General features: G+C 51.2%; 1 protein-coding gene across 1 annotated transcript in view; it reads right to left on the bottom strand.

Annotated features, from left to right (window-relative positions):
• LOC147113213 (tau-tubulin kinase 1-like) overlaps positions 1-16,733 on the bottom strand; it is a 110,907-nt gene that overhangs the window by 44,712 nt on the left and 49,462 nt on the right. The window contains exon 5 of the mRNA XM_085998258.1: positions 2,862-3,083. Within this exon, the coding sequence (XP_085854384.1) occupies positions 2,862-3,083 (222 nt within the window). The remainder of the gene's footprint in view (positions 1-2,861; positions 3,084-16,733) is intronic.

Here is a 16,733-nt window from a genome sequence, read left to right as displayed (position 1 = left end):
GAGATCAGGCCATCTTAGACTGGGTATTATGTAACGAGAAAGGATTAATTAGCAATCTTGCTGTACGAGGCCCCTTGGGTCAGAGCGATCATAATATGATCGAATTCTTCATTAAGATGGAGAATGAAGTAGTTGACTCAGAGACTAGGGTCCTCAATTTAAATAAAGGAAACTACGATGGTCTGAGGAGCGAGTTGGGTAGGATTGATTGGGGAATGTCACTCAAAGGGTTGACAGTGGATAGGCAATGGCAAACATTCAAAGACCGAATGGATGAACTACAGAATTGGTTCATCCCAGTTTGGCATAAAAATAAAACAAAAAAGGTGACTCAACCGTGGCTAACGAGGGAAATTAGGGATAGCATAAGATCCAAGGAGAGGACATATAAATTGGCCAGAAAAAGCAATAATCCTGAGGATTGGGAGCAGTTTAGGATTCAACAAAGGAGGACAAAGGGATTAATTAAGAAAGGGAAAATAGAATATGAGAGTAAGCTTGCAAGGAACATAAAAAGTGACTGCAAGAGCTTTTATAGATATGTGAAGAGAAAAAGATTGGTGAAGTCAAGCGTAGATCCCTTACAGTCAGAATAAGGGGAATTTATAATGGGGAACAAAGAAATGGCAGACCAACTAAATACATATTTTGGTTCTGTCTTCACAAAGGAGGACACAAATAACCTCCCAGAGATGTCGGGAACATAGGGTCTGATGAAAGGGTGGAACTGAAAGAAATCAGTATTTGTAGGGAAATGGTGTTAAGAAAATTGATGGGACTAAAGGCCAATAAATCCCCAGGGCCTGATAATCTACATCCTAGGGTACTTAAGGAAGTGGCCCTAGAAAGAGTAGATGCATTGCTGGTCATCTTCCAGAACTCGATAGACTCTGGAACAGTACCCATGGATTGGAGGGTAGCTAATGTTACCCCACTATTCAAAAAAGGTGGTGGAGAAAAAGCGGGGAATTATAGACCTCTAAGCCTGACATCGGTAGTGGGGAAAATGCTAGAATCCATTATAAAAGATGTAATAGCAGAGCACTTGGAAAGCAGTGACAGGATCGGACAAAGTCAACATGGATTTACAAAAGGTAAATCATGCTTAACTAATCTACTGGAATTTTTTGAGAATGCAACTGGTAAAATAGATATGGGAGAACCAGTGGATGTGGTGTATTTGGACTTTCAGAAGGCTTTCGATAAGGTCCCACAAAATTAGCGTGCAAAATTAAGGCACATGGGCTTGGGTGCAAGGTATTGACTTGGATAGAGAACTGGTTGGCGGACAGAAAGCAAAGAGTTGGAATAAACGGGTCGTTTTCCGAGTGGCAGGCAGTGACTAGTGGGGTACCGCAAGGATCGGTCCTAGGACCCCAGCTGTTCACAATACATATTAATGATCTGGACGAGGGAATTGGATGTAATATCTCCAAATTTGCAGACGACAAAGCTGGGTGGGAGGGTATGCTGTGAGGAGGATGTCGTGAAACTCCAGTACGATTTGGACAGGTTGGGTGATTGGAGAGAACACAACCCTGGGGGACAGAGCAAGAGAACACAACCCTGGGGGAGAGGGAACTCTCGGGGGGGGGAACCCTCGCAGGGCACGGGGGGGGGGGGGGGGGTAAATCCCTGGGGCGGGGTACGGGGGGGGGGGGGAAATCCCTGGGGCGGGGTACGGGGGGGGGGGGGGAATCCCTGGGGCGGGGTACGGGGGGAGGGGAGAAATCCCTGGGGCGGGGTACGGGGGAATCCCTGGCGCGGTACAGGGGGGAGAATCCCTGGCGCGGTACAGGGGGGAGAATCCCTGGCGCGGTACAGGGGGGAGAATCCCTGGCGCGGTACAGGGGGGAGAATCCCTGGCGCGGTACAGGGGGGAGAATCCCTGGCGCGGTACAGGGGGGAGAATCCCTGGCGCGGTACAGGGGGGAGAATCCCTGGCGCGGTACAGGGGGGAGAATCCCTGGCGCGGTACAGGGGGGAGAATCCCTGGCGCGGTACAGGGGGGAGAATCCCTGGCGCGGTACAGGGGGGAGAATCCCTGGCGCGGTACAGGGGGGAGAATCCCTGGCGCGGTACAGGGGGGAGAATCCCTGGCGCGGTACAGGGGGGGAATCCCTGGCGCGGTACAGGGGGGAGAATCCCTGGCGCGGTACAGGGGGGGAATCCCTGGCGCGGTACAGGGGGGAGAATCCCTGGCGCGGTACAGGGGGGAGAATCCCTGGCGCGGTACAGGGGGGAGAATCCCTGGCGCGGTACAGGGGGGAGAATCCCTGGCGCGGTACAGGGGGGAGAATCCCTGGCGCGGTACAGGGGGGAGAATCCCTGGCGCGGTACAGGGGGGGAATCCCTGGCGCGGTACAGGGGGGGAATCCCTGGCGCGGTACAGGGGGGGAATCCCTGGCGCGGTACAGGGGGGGAATCCCTGGCGCGGTACAGGGGGGGAATCCCTGGCGCGGTACAGGGGGGGAATCCCTGGCGCGGTACAGGGGGGGAATCCCTGGCGCGGTACAGGGGGGGGAAATCCCTGGCGCGGTACAGGGGGGGGAATCCCTGGCGCGGTACAGGGGGGAATCCCTGGCGCGGTACAGGGGGGGAATCCCTGGCGCGGTACAGGGGGGGAATCCCTGGCGCGGTACAGGGGGGGAATCCCTGGCGCGGTACAGGGGGGGAATCCCTGGCGCGGTACAGGGGGGGAATCCCTGGCGCGGTACAGGGGGGGAATCCCTGGCGCGGTACAGGGGGGGAATCCCTGGCGCGGTACGGGGGGGGAATCCCTCGCACGGGGTACGGGAGGGGGGGGGGATCCCTCGCGCGGGGTACGGGGGGGGGGGGCGGAGGGATCCCTCGTGCGGTACACTGTTGGCGATCACTGTCCCCTCCTCCTGAAGCCGCTCTGCACTGCTAACGGAGTCAGGGCCTCCAGTCACTGCACTCACCGGCTTGATGTCACGATGCAGAAACCCAACGGAATGGATGGCTTCGATGGATTGGAGGATCTGTTTGCCCAGTCGGAGGGTGGTGCTCATGGTGAAGGTCCCTCGCGGCTGGCTGCGTCGGAGGTCAGCGAGATTACGGCCCTGGAAAACATTGCAATAGTCAGCGGGAATGGAGACATCACTGGGGGCGGGGAAAGATCGGCAGAGCCTGCAGACTGCAGTGGTGACCCTTCACCCCGTACACGACAGAGTGCGCCAAAGGAGCAACAACAACTTGCATTTAGAGTGGAGACGATTACAGGACGTCATGGGAACAGTGGGGTTAGTGGTAATATATGGAGCTGGATTGTAGGACGTCATGGGAACAGTGGGGTTAGTGGTAATATATGGAGCTGGATTGCAGGACGTCATGGGAACAGTGGGGTTAGTGGTAATATATGGAGCTGGATTGCAGGACGTCATGGGAACAGTGGGGTTAGTGGTAATATATGGAGCTGGATTGCAGGACGTCATGGGAACAGTGGGGTTAGTGGTAATATATGGAGCTGGATTGCTGGATGTCATGGGAACAGTGGGGTTAATGATAATATATGGAGCTGGATTGCAGAACGTCATGGGAACAGTGGGGTTAGTGGTAATATATGGAGCTGGATTGCTGGATGTCATGGGAACAGTGGGGTTAGTGGTAATATATGGAGCTGGATTGCTGGATGTCATGGGAACAGTGGGGTTAATGGTAATATATGGAGCTGGATTGCTGGATGTCATGGGAACAGTGGGGTTAATGGTAATATATGGAGCTGGATTGCAGGACGTCATGGGAACAGTGGGGTTAGTGGTAATATATGGAGCTGGATTGGGAACTGGCTGGGAGGACATAGGCAGAAGGTAGTTCTAGAGGGACCTGGAGTTGTTTGGAGACCAGTCACCGGTGCTGTGCCGCAGGGATCAGTGTTGGGACCGTTGCTCTTTACTGTTTTTATTACTGATCTGGGTGCAGGTGTTGGGGGCACCATCTGCTAATTTACAGATGATACCGAGATCTGTGCGAGTGTCAGGATTGCAGACGATGCTCCACTGCTTCAGGCAGAGCTTGATGTGTTGGGAGAATGGGCTCACGACTGGCAAATGACGTGGAATGTGGAAAAGTGCAGTGTTCTGCATGTGGGCAGGGTGAAGGTTCAACATACATACACCCTTCAGGGTAAAGCATTCAAGAAACCGCAGAAAGAACGAGATTTGAGTATGCGTGTATACACCTGTAAAGGTACATGAGCAACGGCGCGAAGCGACACCTTGAGCAAGTAGAGTGTTGGGGCGTAGCCACAGGACAAGGGAGCACAAGACGAAGCATTCGATTTTGTCCTCATACAAGACCTTGGTCAGGCCACACTTGGAATACTGGGCCAAGTTTCGGTCTCCTCACATGGTGGGCGATATTGAGGCTTTGGGAGAGGGTGCAGAGGAGGAGGCACGAGACTAATTCCCAGTTTAAAGCATCTTAGTTATCAAGATAGGCTGAAAGAGTTGGGACTCTGCACTTTAGGGAAGTGTAGACTTAGAGGTGATCTGATTGAGGTTTATATAAGATAATGAAGGGAATAGATTGTGTTCCAGTTGACAGGTTGCTCCACTTACATAGATTAGGGAGGACCAGGATCACAATTTTAAGTTGGGTAAGGCCAGATCCAGATTAGATGTCAGGAGGTGGTTCTTTTCCCAGAGAACAGCGGACCTATCGAACAGGCTGCCGTCTTGTGTGGTGGATTTTAAAATTCTCATCCTTGTTTTCAAATCCCTCCATGGCCTCGCCCCTCCCAATCTCTGTAACCTCCTTCAGCCCAAAACCCCACCCCCCTATCCAAGATATCTGCGCTCCTCCAATTCTGCTCCCTTGAGCATCCCTGATTTTAATCGCTCCACCATTGGTGGCCGTGCCTTCAGCTGCCTGGGCCCCAAGCTCTGGAATTCCCTCCGTAAACCTCTCCGCCTCTCTACCTCGCTCTCCCTCCCTTTAAGACGCTCCTTAAAACCGACCTCTTTGACCAAGCTTTTGATCACCTGTTCTAATTTATCCTGATGTGGATCGGTGTCAAATTTGTTCCCTTAAAATACTGCTGCACAGCGCCTTGGGACATTTTACGACGTTAAAGATGCTATATAAATACAAGTTGTTGTTTTTGTTGTTGTTGCTGGACGCTGATTTGCTGAATCCCTTCGAGCGAGAGCTGGGGCGGAGATCACCTCGTACAGAAGATGGGCACTGCACGGGATTCAGGGCCAGGGTGAGCTCCTGGACTAGTTTCAATCACCCAGATAGTTTTCCCCCAAATTGGCTTGGGGTTTTAATCTGGGTTTTCACCTCTTCCAGGAGATCCCATGGTCTCGGATAGGGTGGCGTGTATATTATCTATCTATATATATATAAACGAGTCGATCTGTCTGTCCTTCTGTCTGTCCTCGGGTGTGCGTCTGTCCGGCTATGCGCTCGAAAGTTACAGAGCGTACCTACGCGCGCGTTACCTCCAAAGAAAGCTTACGCTTCCGGGACGCTCGTAAGCGTATTTACTTTTCGGTCGGACGAAAATTGTTCGCGCCTTATGCAAAAAACCTTCAAAATTAAACTCATTATCTGCTACTTAGCATTGATTGACTGACGTCAAGGTTCGACCAATCCTGTGCCGTCACGATTGACCAATCCTACAGTACGGTCCCCTGATGGTTGGCCAATCGGTGTGTGTGTGTGGGCGGGACTAATCGTTTTCATCTCGGGGATCTGGCAGCCATTGTTTCACTGCCATGACTTCAGCTTCCAGCTCAAACTACTTTGATCATCCAGCTTTGAAAAAGTTAGTATCTCTTTTAAAAATAACATAAGATTTACCAAAAACGTTTTATAAGTACTTTCACTTTCATCTTTCAAGGTATTAAAAGGTAGAAATGTTGCCCGGCAGCAGATTCACAAAGGGACAGAGAGACAGGGCCCAAAAGCCTGGCACTCGATTTAAAATGTTGCCCGGCAGCAGATTCACAGAGGGACAGACAGACAGGGCCTGAAAGCCTGGTACTCGATTTAAAATGTTGCCCGGCAGCAGATTGAGAGAGGGACACAGAGACAGGGCCCAAAAGCCTGGGACTCGATTTAAAATGTTGCCCGGCACCAGATTCACAGAGGGACACAGAGAGGCCCCAAAGCCTCGCACTCGATTTAAACCGCCCGGCCCAAAACAGCCCTGGCAAAGCCGGGCTCCCCCAGCTAGTCTATATATATAACCGAGTCGATCCGTCTGTCTGTCCTTCTGTCCTCGGGTGTGCGTCTGTCCGGCTATGCGCTCGAAAGTTATAGGGCGTACCTACGCGCGCGTTACCTCCGAAGAAAGCTTACGGTTCCGGGACGGTCGTAAGCGTATTTACTTTTCAGTCGGACGAAAGTTGTTCGCGCCTTATGCAAAAAACCTTCAAAATTAAACTCATTATCTGCTACTTAGCATTGATTGACTGACGTCAAGGTTCGACCAATCCTGTGCCGTCACGATTGACCAATCCTACAGTACGGTCCCCTGATGGTTGGCCAATCGGTGTGTGTGTGTGGGCGGGACTAATCGTTTTCATCTCAGGGATCTGGCAGCCATTGTTTCACTGCCATGTAATTTCAGCTTCCAGCTCAAACTACTTTGATCATCCAGCTTTGAAAAAGTTAGTATCTCTTTTAAAAATAACATAACATTTACCAAAAACGTTTTATAAGTACTTTCACTTTCATCTTTCAAGGTATTAAAAGGTAGAAATGTTGCCCGCCAGCAGATTGAGAGAGGGACACAGACAGGGCCCAAAAGCCTGGGACTCGATTTAAAATGTTGCACGGCAGCAGATTCACAGAGGGACACAGAGAGGCCCCAAAGCCTGGCACTCGATTTAAACCGCCTGGCCCAAAACAGCCCTGGCAAAGCCGGGCTCCCTCCAGCTAGTCTATCTATCTATATATATATATAAACCGGTATGTCTCTCTGTCCGGCTATACAATCAAAAGTTATAGAGCGTACCTACACATATGTTATATCGAAAGAAAGCTCATCATTAGGGGACTCTTGTAGGCGTATTTACTTTTTGGTCAGACAAAAATTGTTCGCACATTATACAAAAAACCTTCAAAATTCCACTCATTATCATTGACTGACGTCACGGTCGACCAATCCTGTGCCGTGATGATTGACCAATCCTACAGTTCAGTCACCTGATGGTTGACCAATCGGTGTGTCTGTGGGCGGGACTAACCATTCTCAGCTCAGGGATCTGGCAGCCATTGCCTCAAGCTAAAAACCCTATTCAGAAGGTCTTTTCCTTTGCGTCATTCTCTGTATGTTTGGAGGTAATGCAACACCTTTAACATAGTAAAATGTCCCGAGGAGCATTACAGTGTCCAGTGGGGTACCGCAGGGATCGGTGCTGGGTCCCTCGCTGTTTGTAGTCTACATTAATGATTTAGATACGAATGTACGAGGTATGATCAGTAAGTTTGCAGATGACATGAAAATTGGTGGGGTGGTAAATAGCGAGGAGGGAAGCCTCAGGCTACAGGACAATATAGATGGGCTGGTTAGATGGGCAGAACAGTGGCAAATGGAAGTTAACCCTGAAAAGTGTGAGGTGATGCATTTTGGGAGGACTAACAAGGCAAGGGAATACACAATGAATGGTAGGACCCTAGGAAGGACAGAGGATCAGAGGGACCTTGGTGTGCATGTACATAGATCCCTGAAGGCAGCAGAACAGGTGGATAAGGTGGTGAAAAAGGCATATGGGATACTTATATTCTATGCCTTGGCTAATGAATGCAAGAGCAGGGAGGTTATGATGGAGCTGTACAAAACGCTAGTTAGGCCACAGCTGGAATACTGTGTGCAGTTCTGGTCGCCACACTATAGGAGGGATGTGATTGCATTGGAGAGGGTGCAGAGGAGATTCACCAGGATGTTACCTGGGCTGGAGCGCTTCAGCTATGAAGAGAGACTGGACAGGCTGGGGTTGTTTTCCTTGGAGCAGAGAAGGCTGAGGGGGGACCTGATTGAGGTGTACAAAATTATGAGGGGCATAGATAGGGTGGATAGAAAGGAACTTTTCCCCTTAGAAGAGGGGTCAATAACCAGGGGGCATAGTTTCAAGGTAAGGGGGAAACAACCTCTCAGCATCTACCCTGTCAATCCCACTCAGAATCTTGTATGTTTTCTATTCTTCCTACCAAAGTGAATAATCTCACATTTCCCCACATTATTCTCCATCTGCCACCTTACTGCCCACTCACTCAGTCTATCTATATCCCTTTGCAGACTCTGTGTTCTCCTCACAGCTTACTGTCCCACCTAGCTTTGTATCGTCAGCAAACTTGGATACATTACACTCGGTCCCTTCATCTAGGTCATTAATATAGAGTGTAAATAGCTGAGGCCCCAACACTGATCCTTGCGGCACCCCACTAGTTACAGCCTGCCAACCTGAAAAAGACCCGTTTATCCCTACTCTCTGTTTTCTGTCCGTTAACCAATCCTCTATCCATGCTACTATATTACCCCCAATCCCATGAGCCCTAATCTTGTGTAATAACCTTTTCTGTGGCACCTTATTGAATGCCTTTTGGAAATCCAAATATACTACATCCACTGTGTAGTGTATGTACCTTTAAGAGGAACTATGTTTTTGAAGCCCCTGTATACTGTAATACCAGTAGTGACCACTTGGGTATATAAGCCTGTATAGCGTGTGTAGTTAGTTCACCTCCAGACTTTGTTCAGTAAACACTTGTTAAATCAACTCCTGCATTCCGTGTCTCCATTAACACACGGATCTAACAGTGGCGACGAGTTAGAAACGAACTTACCTGCAATTCGGCAGCACCTCAAGGAGATCGATTCCTCAGACGAAGGTCGAAGCCAGAAGCAAGAAAAAAAAACTGTGGTTTCACCAGCTAAACGGGCTGGTGGCAGGTAGTGCACTGATCCTTCCTGGGCTGCGGCGGGCTAGAGCTCGATCGGGTGGCTCTGCAACGGGGCCGGGCAGCGAGTCAGGAAGCAGAAACAAAGAGAGAGAGAGGGTGGAGCACTCAGGGCACGGCCGGTGCTGCAAAGCAGGTCGGCTTTCAGACCGAGCAGAGGGAGGGGAAAGTCCCAGAGGGTCTGCTCCACGACGGGAACAGTTCTCCAAGTAACGGAGAGACTATTGAAGCGATATATTTAAAAAAAATAGAAATACCGCGAAAAGCTGCAGGTCGCAACGGGAACCGCGGAGAACAGCGTTGGCAGCAGCGGCAGAGCGCGGGAGGCACCATCTTAACTCGGCGGGGAAGAAAGAAAAGCGCGGGAAGCGCCATTTTAGATTTTCAAGATGCCGAAGACTGGCAATATTACTGCTTTCGATAGTGATATAGAAGATTGGACCACATATGTGGAAAGAGTGGAGGTATATTGCAAGGCGAATGAAATAGCGGATGATAAAAAGGCATCGGTACTTCTAAATCTGATGGGCGCAAGGACATACGGGCTGTTACGAAACTTGATCACTCCAGCCAAACCAATGGACAAGAATTTTAAGGAGATTGTTGATACCTTACAGGAGCACTTAAACCCAACACCGCTGCTGATAGCGGAACGATTCAAATTCTTTAGGAGGAATCAGCACAAGAATGAAAGTAACGCTGATTACCTCACCGAATTATGAAAGCTGTCAAAGCACTGCCAATTCACAAATTCGTCTGCGGTCTCCTAAGCGAAGGAACACAGAAAAGACTACTTTCTGAGAAAGATTTGACACTGGACAAGGCTTTCAGTGTGGCTGTATCATACGAAGCAGCAGCAAGAGGAGCTGCAGAGATACAGCAAAAGCCACAGGACTTCGGCACCCATGAAATGACACGGGGTTTCGAGAGATGTTATCGCTGCGGCAGATCCACCCTTGACCAGAAGGACTGCTGGTTCAAGGACAAAGCATGCAGGCAATGCGGAAAGATGGGACACAGTGCACGTGTATGCAGATCTGGAAAGAAATCCGCTGACAGTAAAAAGGTCAATAAGGAAAAGTACAGAAAGGTACAAATGATGACGGACAGTAGCTCCGAAGACCAGAAGAGCGATAGCGACTCCGGAAACAAGAGACTAAGCTGTCTCAAATTACATAATGTAATTGCCAAAGAAGATTACCAGACCATTTGGGTTACCCTCACGATAGCGGGGTCCCCAGTCAAAATGGAGCTAGATACAGGATCAGCTCTGACCGTCATGAGTCGACGGGATTACGAGCGGCTATTTCCGCATATACCTTTGAAAGACACATCCATTGTCTTGAAGACATATACGGGGCAGAAAGTATACCCCAGAGGGAAAATAAGGGTGCCTGTTGTATACAACGGCAAGGAAATACAGAAGTTGTATTTATACGTTCTGCCAGATGGTGGTCCACCGCTGTTGGGACGTGAATGGATCAGAAAGATACGTTTAGACTGGCACTCCATTCAGGCACTGACGGTGACCAATAAGAAAAAAAACGATGATGACGTCATACCTGGACGATTAAAAGAAATCTTGGCTAACGCCAAAGAAGTGTTTCAACAGGAACTAGGAACCCTGAAAGGCGCCACCGCCTCAATAAAAGTGGAAGATGCGGCAATTCCCAAGTTTTTTAAGGCAAGGCCGGTGCCATATGCAATTCGTCCAGCCATCGAGGCAGAGCTGGAGAATTTGGAAAAAGCAGGCGTGTTATCCAAGGTAGATTGGAGCAAGTGGGCAACACCCATCGTTCCTGTCATGAAGAAAACGTTGAATAATGATAAATCTGAAGAACAGAGAAAAGTTCGCATCTGTGGGGACTTCAAGGTGACTGTAAACCCGGTTCTTCACACGGTACAGTATCCTCTTCCGAGGATAGAAGATATTTTCGCCTCACTATCTGGAGGGAAACGTTTCACCAAAATTGACTTAGCACAGGCATATCTACAGATGGAGGTTGAGGAGGCCTCTAAAAAGTATCTCACGATAAACACACACAAAGGCCTGTACCAGTACAATCGACTGGTTTACGGAGTGGCATCAGCTCCGGCTATCTGACAAAGAGCTATGGAGCAAGTCCTGCAAGGGATTCCGGGGACTCAATGCTACCTAGACGACATCCTTGTAACAGGAGAAAACGACAACGAGCACCTTGCCAACTTGGAGCAGGTGCTCACGAGGCTGAGAGAACGGGGCCTACGAGCAAATCGCCCCAAGTGCGAATTTTTCCAGAAACAAGTATCATATTGTGGCCATGTCATTAACGAAGAAGGGTTGCATAAGTCACCTGAAAAAATTGAAGCGGTCGTAAAGGCCCCAGCGCCTGAAAATGTCTCACAATTAAGGTCGTTCCTGGGATTAGTAAATTACTGTCATAAATTTTTACCAAACTTGTCGACGGTTCTGCACTCTCTTAACGCACTGCTACAAACGGGAGTAGTTTGGAAATGGAGCGAAGGCTTGATCACGTCCAGGGAAGTGTTGGCTCATTACAACCCATCACTGCCAATCAGACTGGCGTGCGATGCATCCCCTTACGGCATAGGAGCAGTATTATCGCATAGATTCCCTGATGGCTCGGAATGGCCGATAGCTTTTGCGTCACGCTCATTGAACTCAGCTGAGCGTAACTATGCCCAAATCGACAGGGAGGCACTCAGCCTGGTGTGGGGGGTGAAGAAATTCAACCATTACCTACACGGACAAAAATGTACCTTGTTGACTGACCATCAACCCCTCGTCTCCATATTCAACCCTAAAAAGGGCGTTCCCATTATGACAGCGCAAAGGCTACAGAGGTGGTCCCTTTTCCTAGCGGCACACCAATATGACATAGAATACAAAGGAACAAAACAGCATGGGAATGCTGACGGGTTATCGCGCCTACCGTTGCCAACGGTGGAAGAGGCGCCTACAGTGGACCCAGTGGAGATGTTCCACTCGACCATAGTGGAATGTCTACCGGTGACAAATTCTACCATTGAAAAGGAAACGAGAAATGACCCGACTCTCTCACGAGTCTACGATTTAACGGTGAAGGGATGGCCAGCACATGGCGAACCACTGTTGCCAGCATTCTCGCAAAGAAGAGGACAGCTGTCAGTGTGCCGAGGAACCTTGATGTGTGGAGCCAGAGTGGTGATTCCACCCAAACTCAAGGATAGAGTGCTAAAGGAGCTTCATGAGGGGCATTTGGGTGGAGTGAAAATGAAGAACTTAGCCAGAGCGTTTGTGTGGTGGCCAGGTATCGATGGAGACATCGAAGAAATGACCAAGAGCTGTCTAGGATGCCAGAAGGTCCAAAACGCCCCACCACAAGCCCCTCTACATCCATGGGAGTGGCCCTCATCTCCATGGCAAAGGGTACATATCGACTTTGCTGGTCCATTTATGGACTCAATGTTCTTAATCGCGGTGGATGCACACTCCAAGTGGCCGGAGGTAATAAAGATGTCCTCCACCACCACGGAAAAAACCATCACAGTATTAAGGACCATATTCGCCAGGAACGGGCTGCCTGAACAGATCTGTTCTGATAATGGACCGCAATTTGTATCCGAAGAATTCAGGAAGTTCTTAAAAAACAATGGGGTTAAGCTCTACACGTCCGCCCCATACCATCCCGCCACCAATGGATTGGCTGAAAGGTAAGGCCATGGGTAATGAAGACATAAATCTACAACATAAGGTAGATAACTTCTGGTTTGCGTACAGGAATGCAACACATGTGGTTACAAACCAAACCCCCGCCATGATGTTTTTCAATAGAAGCCTAAGATGTCGGCTGGATTTGGTCAAGCCAAACGTCAGAAGGGACGTAGAGAACCGGCAATTTCAAAGCATGAATGAAAGGCCAACTAGAACCTTCCAGATAGGTCAACCAGTTTTGGCCCGGGACTACCGTACCGAGAAATGGCAGCCTGGAACTATTTGCATACGACTAGGACCGCTGATGTATACCGTGGACATTGGAGAAAGCATAATAAGGCGCCATGCTGACCAGATCATAGAGTCATCCGAAAAAGGACAACCTACACCACAACTCTATACGCCTAGTGATGAAGCAGAGATACCCATAGTATCTACCTCCGATCCGGTGATACTGGAACCAGATGAACCCGACACTGGCATTGAAGCCGAATCGACCTTGCCAAAAGAACCTACTACGCCACCGAGGCGTTATCCGGACCGAGTCAGGAAGCCTCCAGAGAGACTGAATTTGTAATTGATTAACTTCAGCAAATGTGTATATTATTGTTCTTGTAAAAATGTTATTTAATGATTACTTAAAATGTTATTTACTATTTATCTAAAAGGGGAGGAATTGTAGTGTATGTACCTTTAAGAGGAACTATGTTTTTGAAGCCCCTGTATACTGTAGTACCAGTAGTGACCACTCGGGTATATAAGCCTGTGTAGCATCTTGTGTAGTTAGTTCACCTCCAGACTTTGTTCAGTAAACACTTGTAAAATCAACTCCTGCATTCCGTGTCTCCATTAACACACGGATCTAACACACTGGTTCCCCTCTATCTACCCTGCTAGTTACATCCTCAAGAAACTCTAATAAATTTGTTAAACAGGATTTCCCTTTCATAAAACCATGCTGACTCTGTCTAATCATGTTATGATTTTCTAAGTGCCCTGATACCACTTCCTTAACAATGGAGTCCAGCATTTTCCCGACGACTGACTAACTGGCCTGTAGCTCCCGGTTTTTTCTCTCCCTCCTTTCTTGAATAGTGGTGTTGCATTTGCGACCTTCCAATCCGCTGGGACCGTTCTAGAATCTAGGGAATCAAAACCAATGCATCCACTATCTCTTCAGCCTCCTCTTTTAGAACCCTAGGATGTAGGCCGTCAGGTCCAGGGGATTTGTCGGCTTTTAGTCCCAATAGTTTCTCTAGTACTTTATCTCTACTTATATTAATTATGTTTTCTCTACTTATATTAATTATGTTAAGTTCTTCAAGGAGGAGAGAGAGGTAGCGAGGCGGAGAAGTTTAGGGAGAGAATTCAGGCCCAGGCAGCTGAGGGCATGGCTGCAAATGCTGGAGTGATGGAAATCAGGGATGTGCACGAGGCCAGAATTGGAGGAGCGCCGAGAGCTCGGGGGGGGTTTTGGGCTGGAGGAGGTTACAGAGCTGGGGAGGGGCGAGGCCATGGAGGGATTTGAAAACAAGGATGAGAATTTTAAAACCGAGGCGTTGCCGGAACGGAAGCCAATGTAGGTCACCGAGCACAGGGGGTGATGGGTGAACGGGACTGGGTGTGAGTTAGGACACGGGGCAGTGAGCACAGGGGGTGATGGCTGAACGGGACTGGGTGTGAGTTAGGACACGGGGCAGTGAGCACGGGGTGATGGGTGAACGGGACTAGGTGTGAGTTAGGACACGGGGCAGTGAGCACAGGGGGCGATGGGTGAACGGGACTGGGTGTGAGTTAGGACACGGGGCAGTGAGCACGGGGTGATGGGTGAACGGGACTGGGTGTGAGTTAGGACACAGGGCAGTGAGCACAGGGAGTGATGGGTGAACGGGACTGGGTGTGAGTTAGGACACGGGGCAGTGAGCACAGGGGGTGATGGGTGAACGGGACTTGGTGCGAGTTAGGACACGGGGCAGTGAGCACAGGGAGTGATGGGTGAACGGGACTGGGTGTGAGTTAGGACACGGGGCAGTGAGCACAGGGGGTGATGGGTGAACGGGACTGGGTGTGAGTTAGGACACGGGGCAGTGAGCACAGGGGGTGATGGGTGAACGGGACTGGGTGTGAGTTAGGACACGGGGCAGTGAGCACAGGGGGTGATGGGTGAACGGGACTGGGTGTGAGTTAGGACACGGGGCAGTGAGCACAGGGTGTGATGGGTGAACGGGACTGGGTGTGAGTTAGGACACGGGGCAGTGAGCACAGGGGGTGATGGGTGAACGGGACTTGGTGTGAGTTAGGACACGGGGCAGTGAGCACAGGGGGTGATGGGCGAACGGGACTGGGTGTGAGTTAGGACACGGGGCAGTGAGCACAGGGGGTGATGGGTGAACGGGACTGGGTGTGAGTTAGGACACGGGGCAGTGAGCACGGGGTGATGGGTGAACGGGACTGGGTGTGAGTTAGGACACGGGGCAGTGAGCACAGGGGGTGATGGGTGAACGGGACTGGGTGCGAGTTAGGACACGGGGCAGTGAGCACAGGGGGTGATGGGTGAACGGGACTGGGTGTGAGTTAGGACACGGGGCAGTGAGCACAGGGGGTGATGGGTGAACGGGACTGGGTGTGAGTTTGGACACGGGGCAGTGAGCACAGGGGGTGCTGGGTGAACGGGACTGGGTGTGAGTTAGGACACGGGGCAGTGAGCACAGGGGGTGATGGGTGAACGGGAGTGGGTGTGAGTTAGGACACGGGGCAGTGAGCACAGGGGGTGATGGGTGAACGGGACTGGGTGTGAGTTAGGACACGGGGCAGTGAGCACAGGGGGTGGTGGGTGAACGGGACTGGGTGTGAGTTAGGACACGGGGCAGAGAGCACAGGGGGTGATGGGTGAACAGGACTCGGTGTGAGTTAGGACACGGGGCAGTGAGCACAGGGGGTGATGGGTGAACAGGACTCGGTGTGAGTTAGGACACGGGGCAGTGAGCACAGGGGGTGATGGGTGAACGGGACTGGGTGTGAGTTAGGACACGGGGCAGTGAGCACAGGGGATGATGGGTGAACGGGACTGGGTGTGAGTTAGGACACGGGGCAGTGAGCACAGTGGGTGATGGGTGAACGGGACTGGGTGTGAGTTAGGACACGGGGCAGTGAGCACAGGGGTGATGGGTGAACGGGACGGTGCGAGTTAGGACACGGGGCAGTGAGCACAGGGGGTGATGGGTGAACGGGACTGGGTGTGAGTTAGGACACGGGGCAGTGAGCACAGGGGTGATGGGTGAACGGGACGGTGCGAGTTAGGACACGGGGCAGTGAGCACAGGGGGTGATGGGTGAACGGGACTGGGTGTGAGTTAGGACACGGGGCAGTGAGCACAGAGGTGATGGGTGAACGGGACTGGGTGTGAGTTAGGACACGGGGCAGTGAGCACGGGGTGATGGGTGAACGGGACTGGGTGTGAGTTAGGACACGGGGCAGTGAGCACAGGGGGTGATGGGTGAACGGGACTGGGTGTGAGTTAGGACACGGGGCAGTGAGCACAGGGGGTGATGGGTGAACGGGACTGGGTGTGAGTTAGGACACAGGGCAGTGAGCACAGGGGGTGATGGGTGAACGGGACTGGGTGTGTGTTAGGACACGGGGCAGTGAGCACAGGGGGTGATGGGTGAACGGGACTGGGTGTGAGTTAGGACACGGGGCAGTGAGCACAGGGGTGATGGGTGAACGGGACGGTGCGAGTTAGGACACGGGGCAGTGAGCACAGGGGGTGATGGGTGAACGGGACTGGGTGTGAGTTAGGACACGGGGCAGAGAGCACAGGGGGTGATGGGTGAACGGGACTGGGTGTGAGTTAGGACACGGGGCAGTGAGCACAGGGGTGATGGGTGAACGGGACTGGGTGTGAGTTAGGACACGGGGCAGTGAGCACAGGGGGTGATGGGTGAACGGGACTTGGTGTGAGTTAGGACACGGGGCAGTGAGCACAGGGGGTGATGGGTGAACGGGGCTGGGTGTGAGTTAGGACACGGGGCAGTGAGCACAGGGGGTGATGGGTGAACGGGACTGGGTGTGAGTTAGGACACGGGGCAGTGAGCACAGGGCGTGATGG

This window comes from Somniosus microcephalus, chromosome 9 (genome assembly GCF_052327205.1).
Source record: "Somniosus microcephalus isolate GS21.2 chromosome 9, FLI_Smic_1.0, whole genome shotgun sequence".
NCBI classification, from domain to species: Eukaryota; Metazoa; Chordata; class Chondrichthyes; order Squaliformes; family Somniosidae; genus Somniosus; species Somniosus microcephalus.
This window is presented reverse-complemented; position numbering and strand designations above follow the sequence as displayed.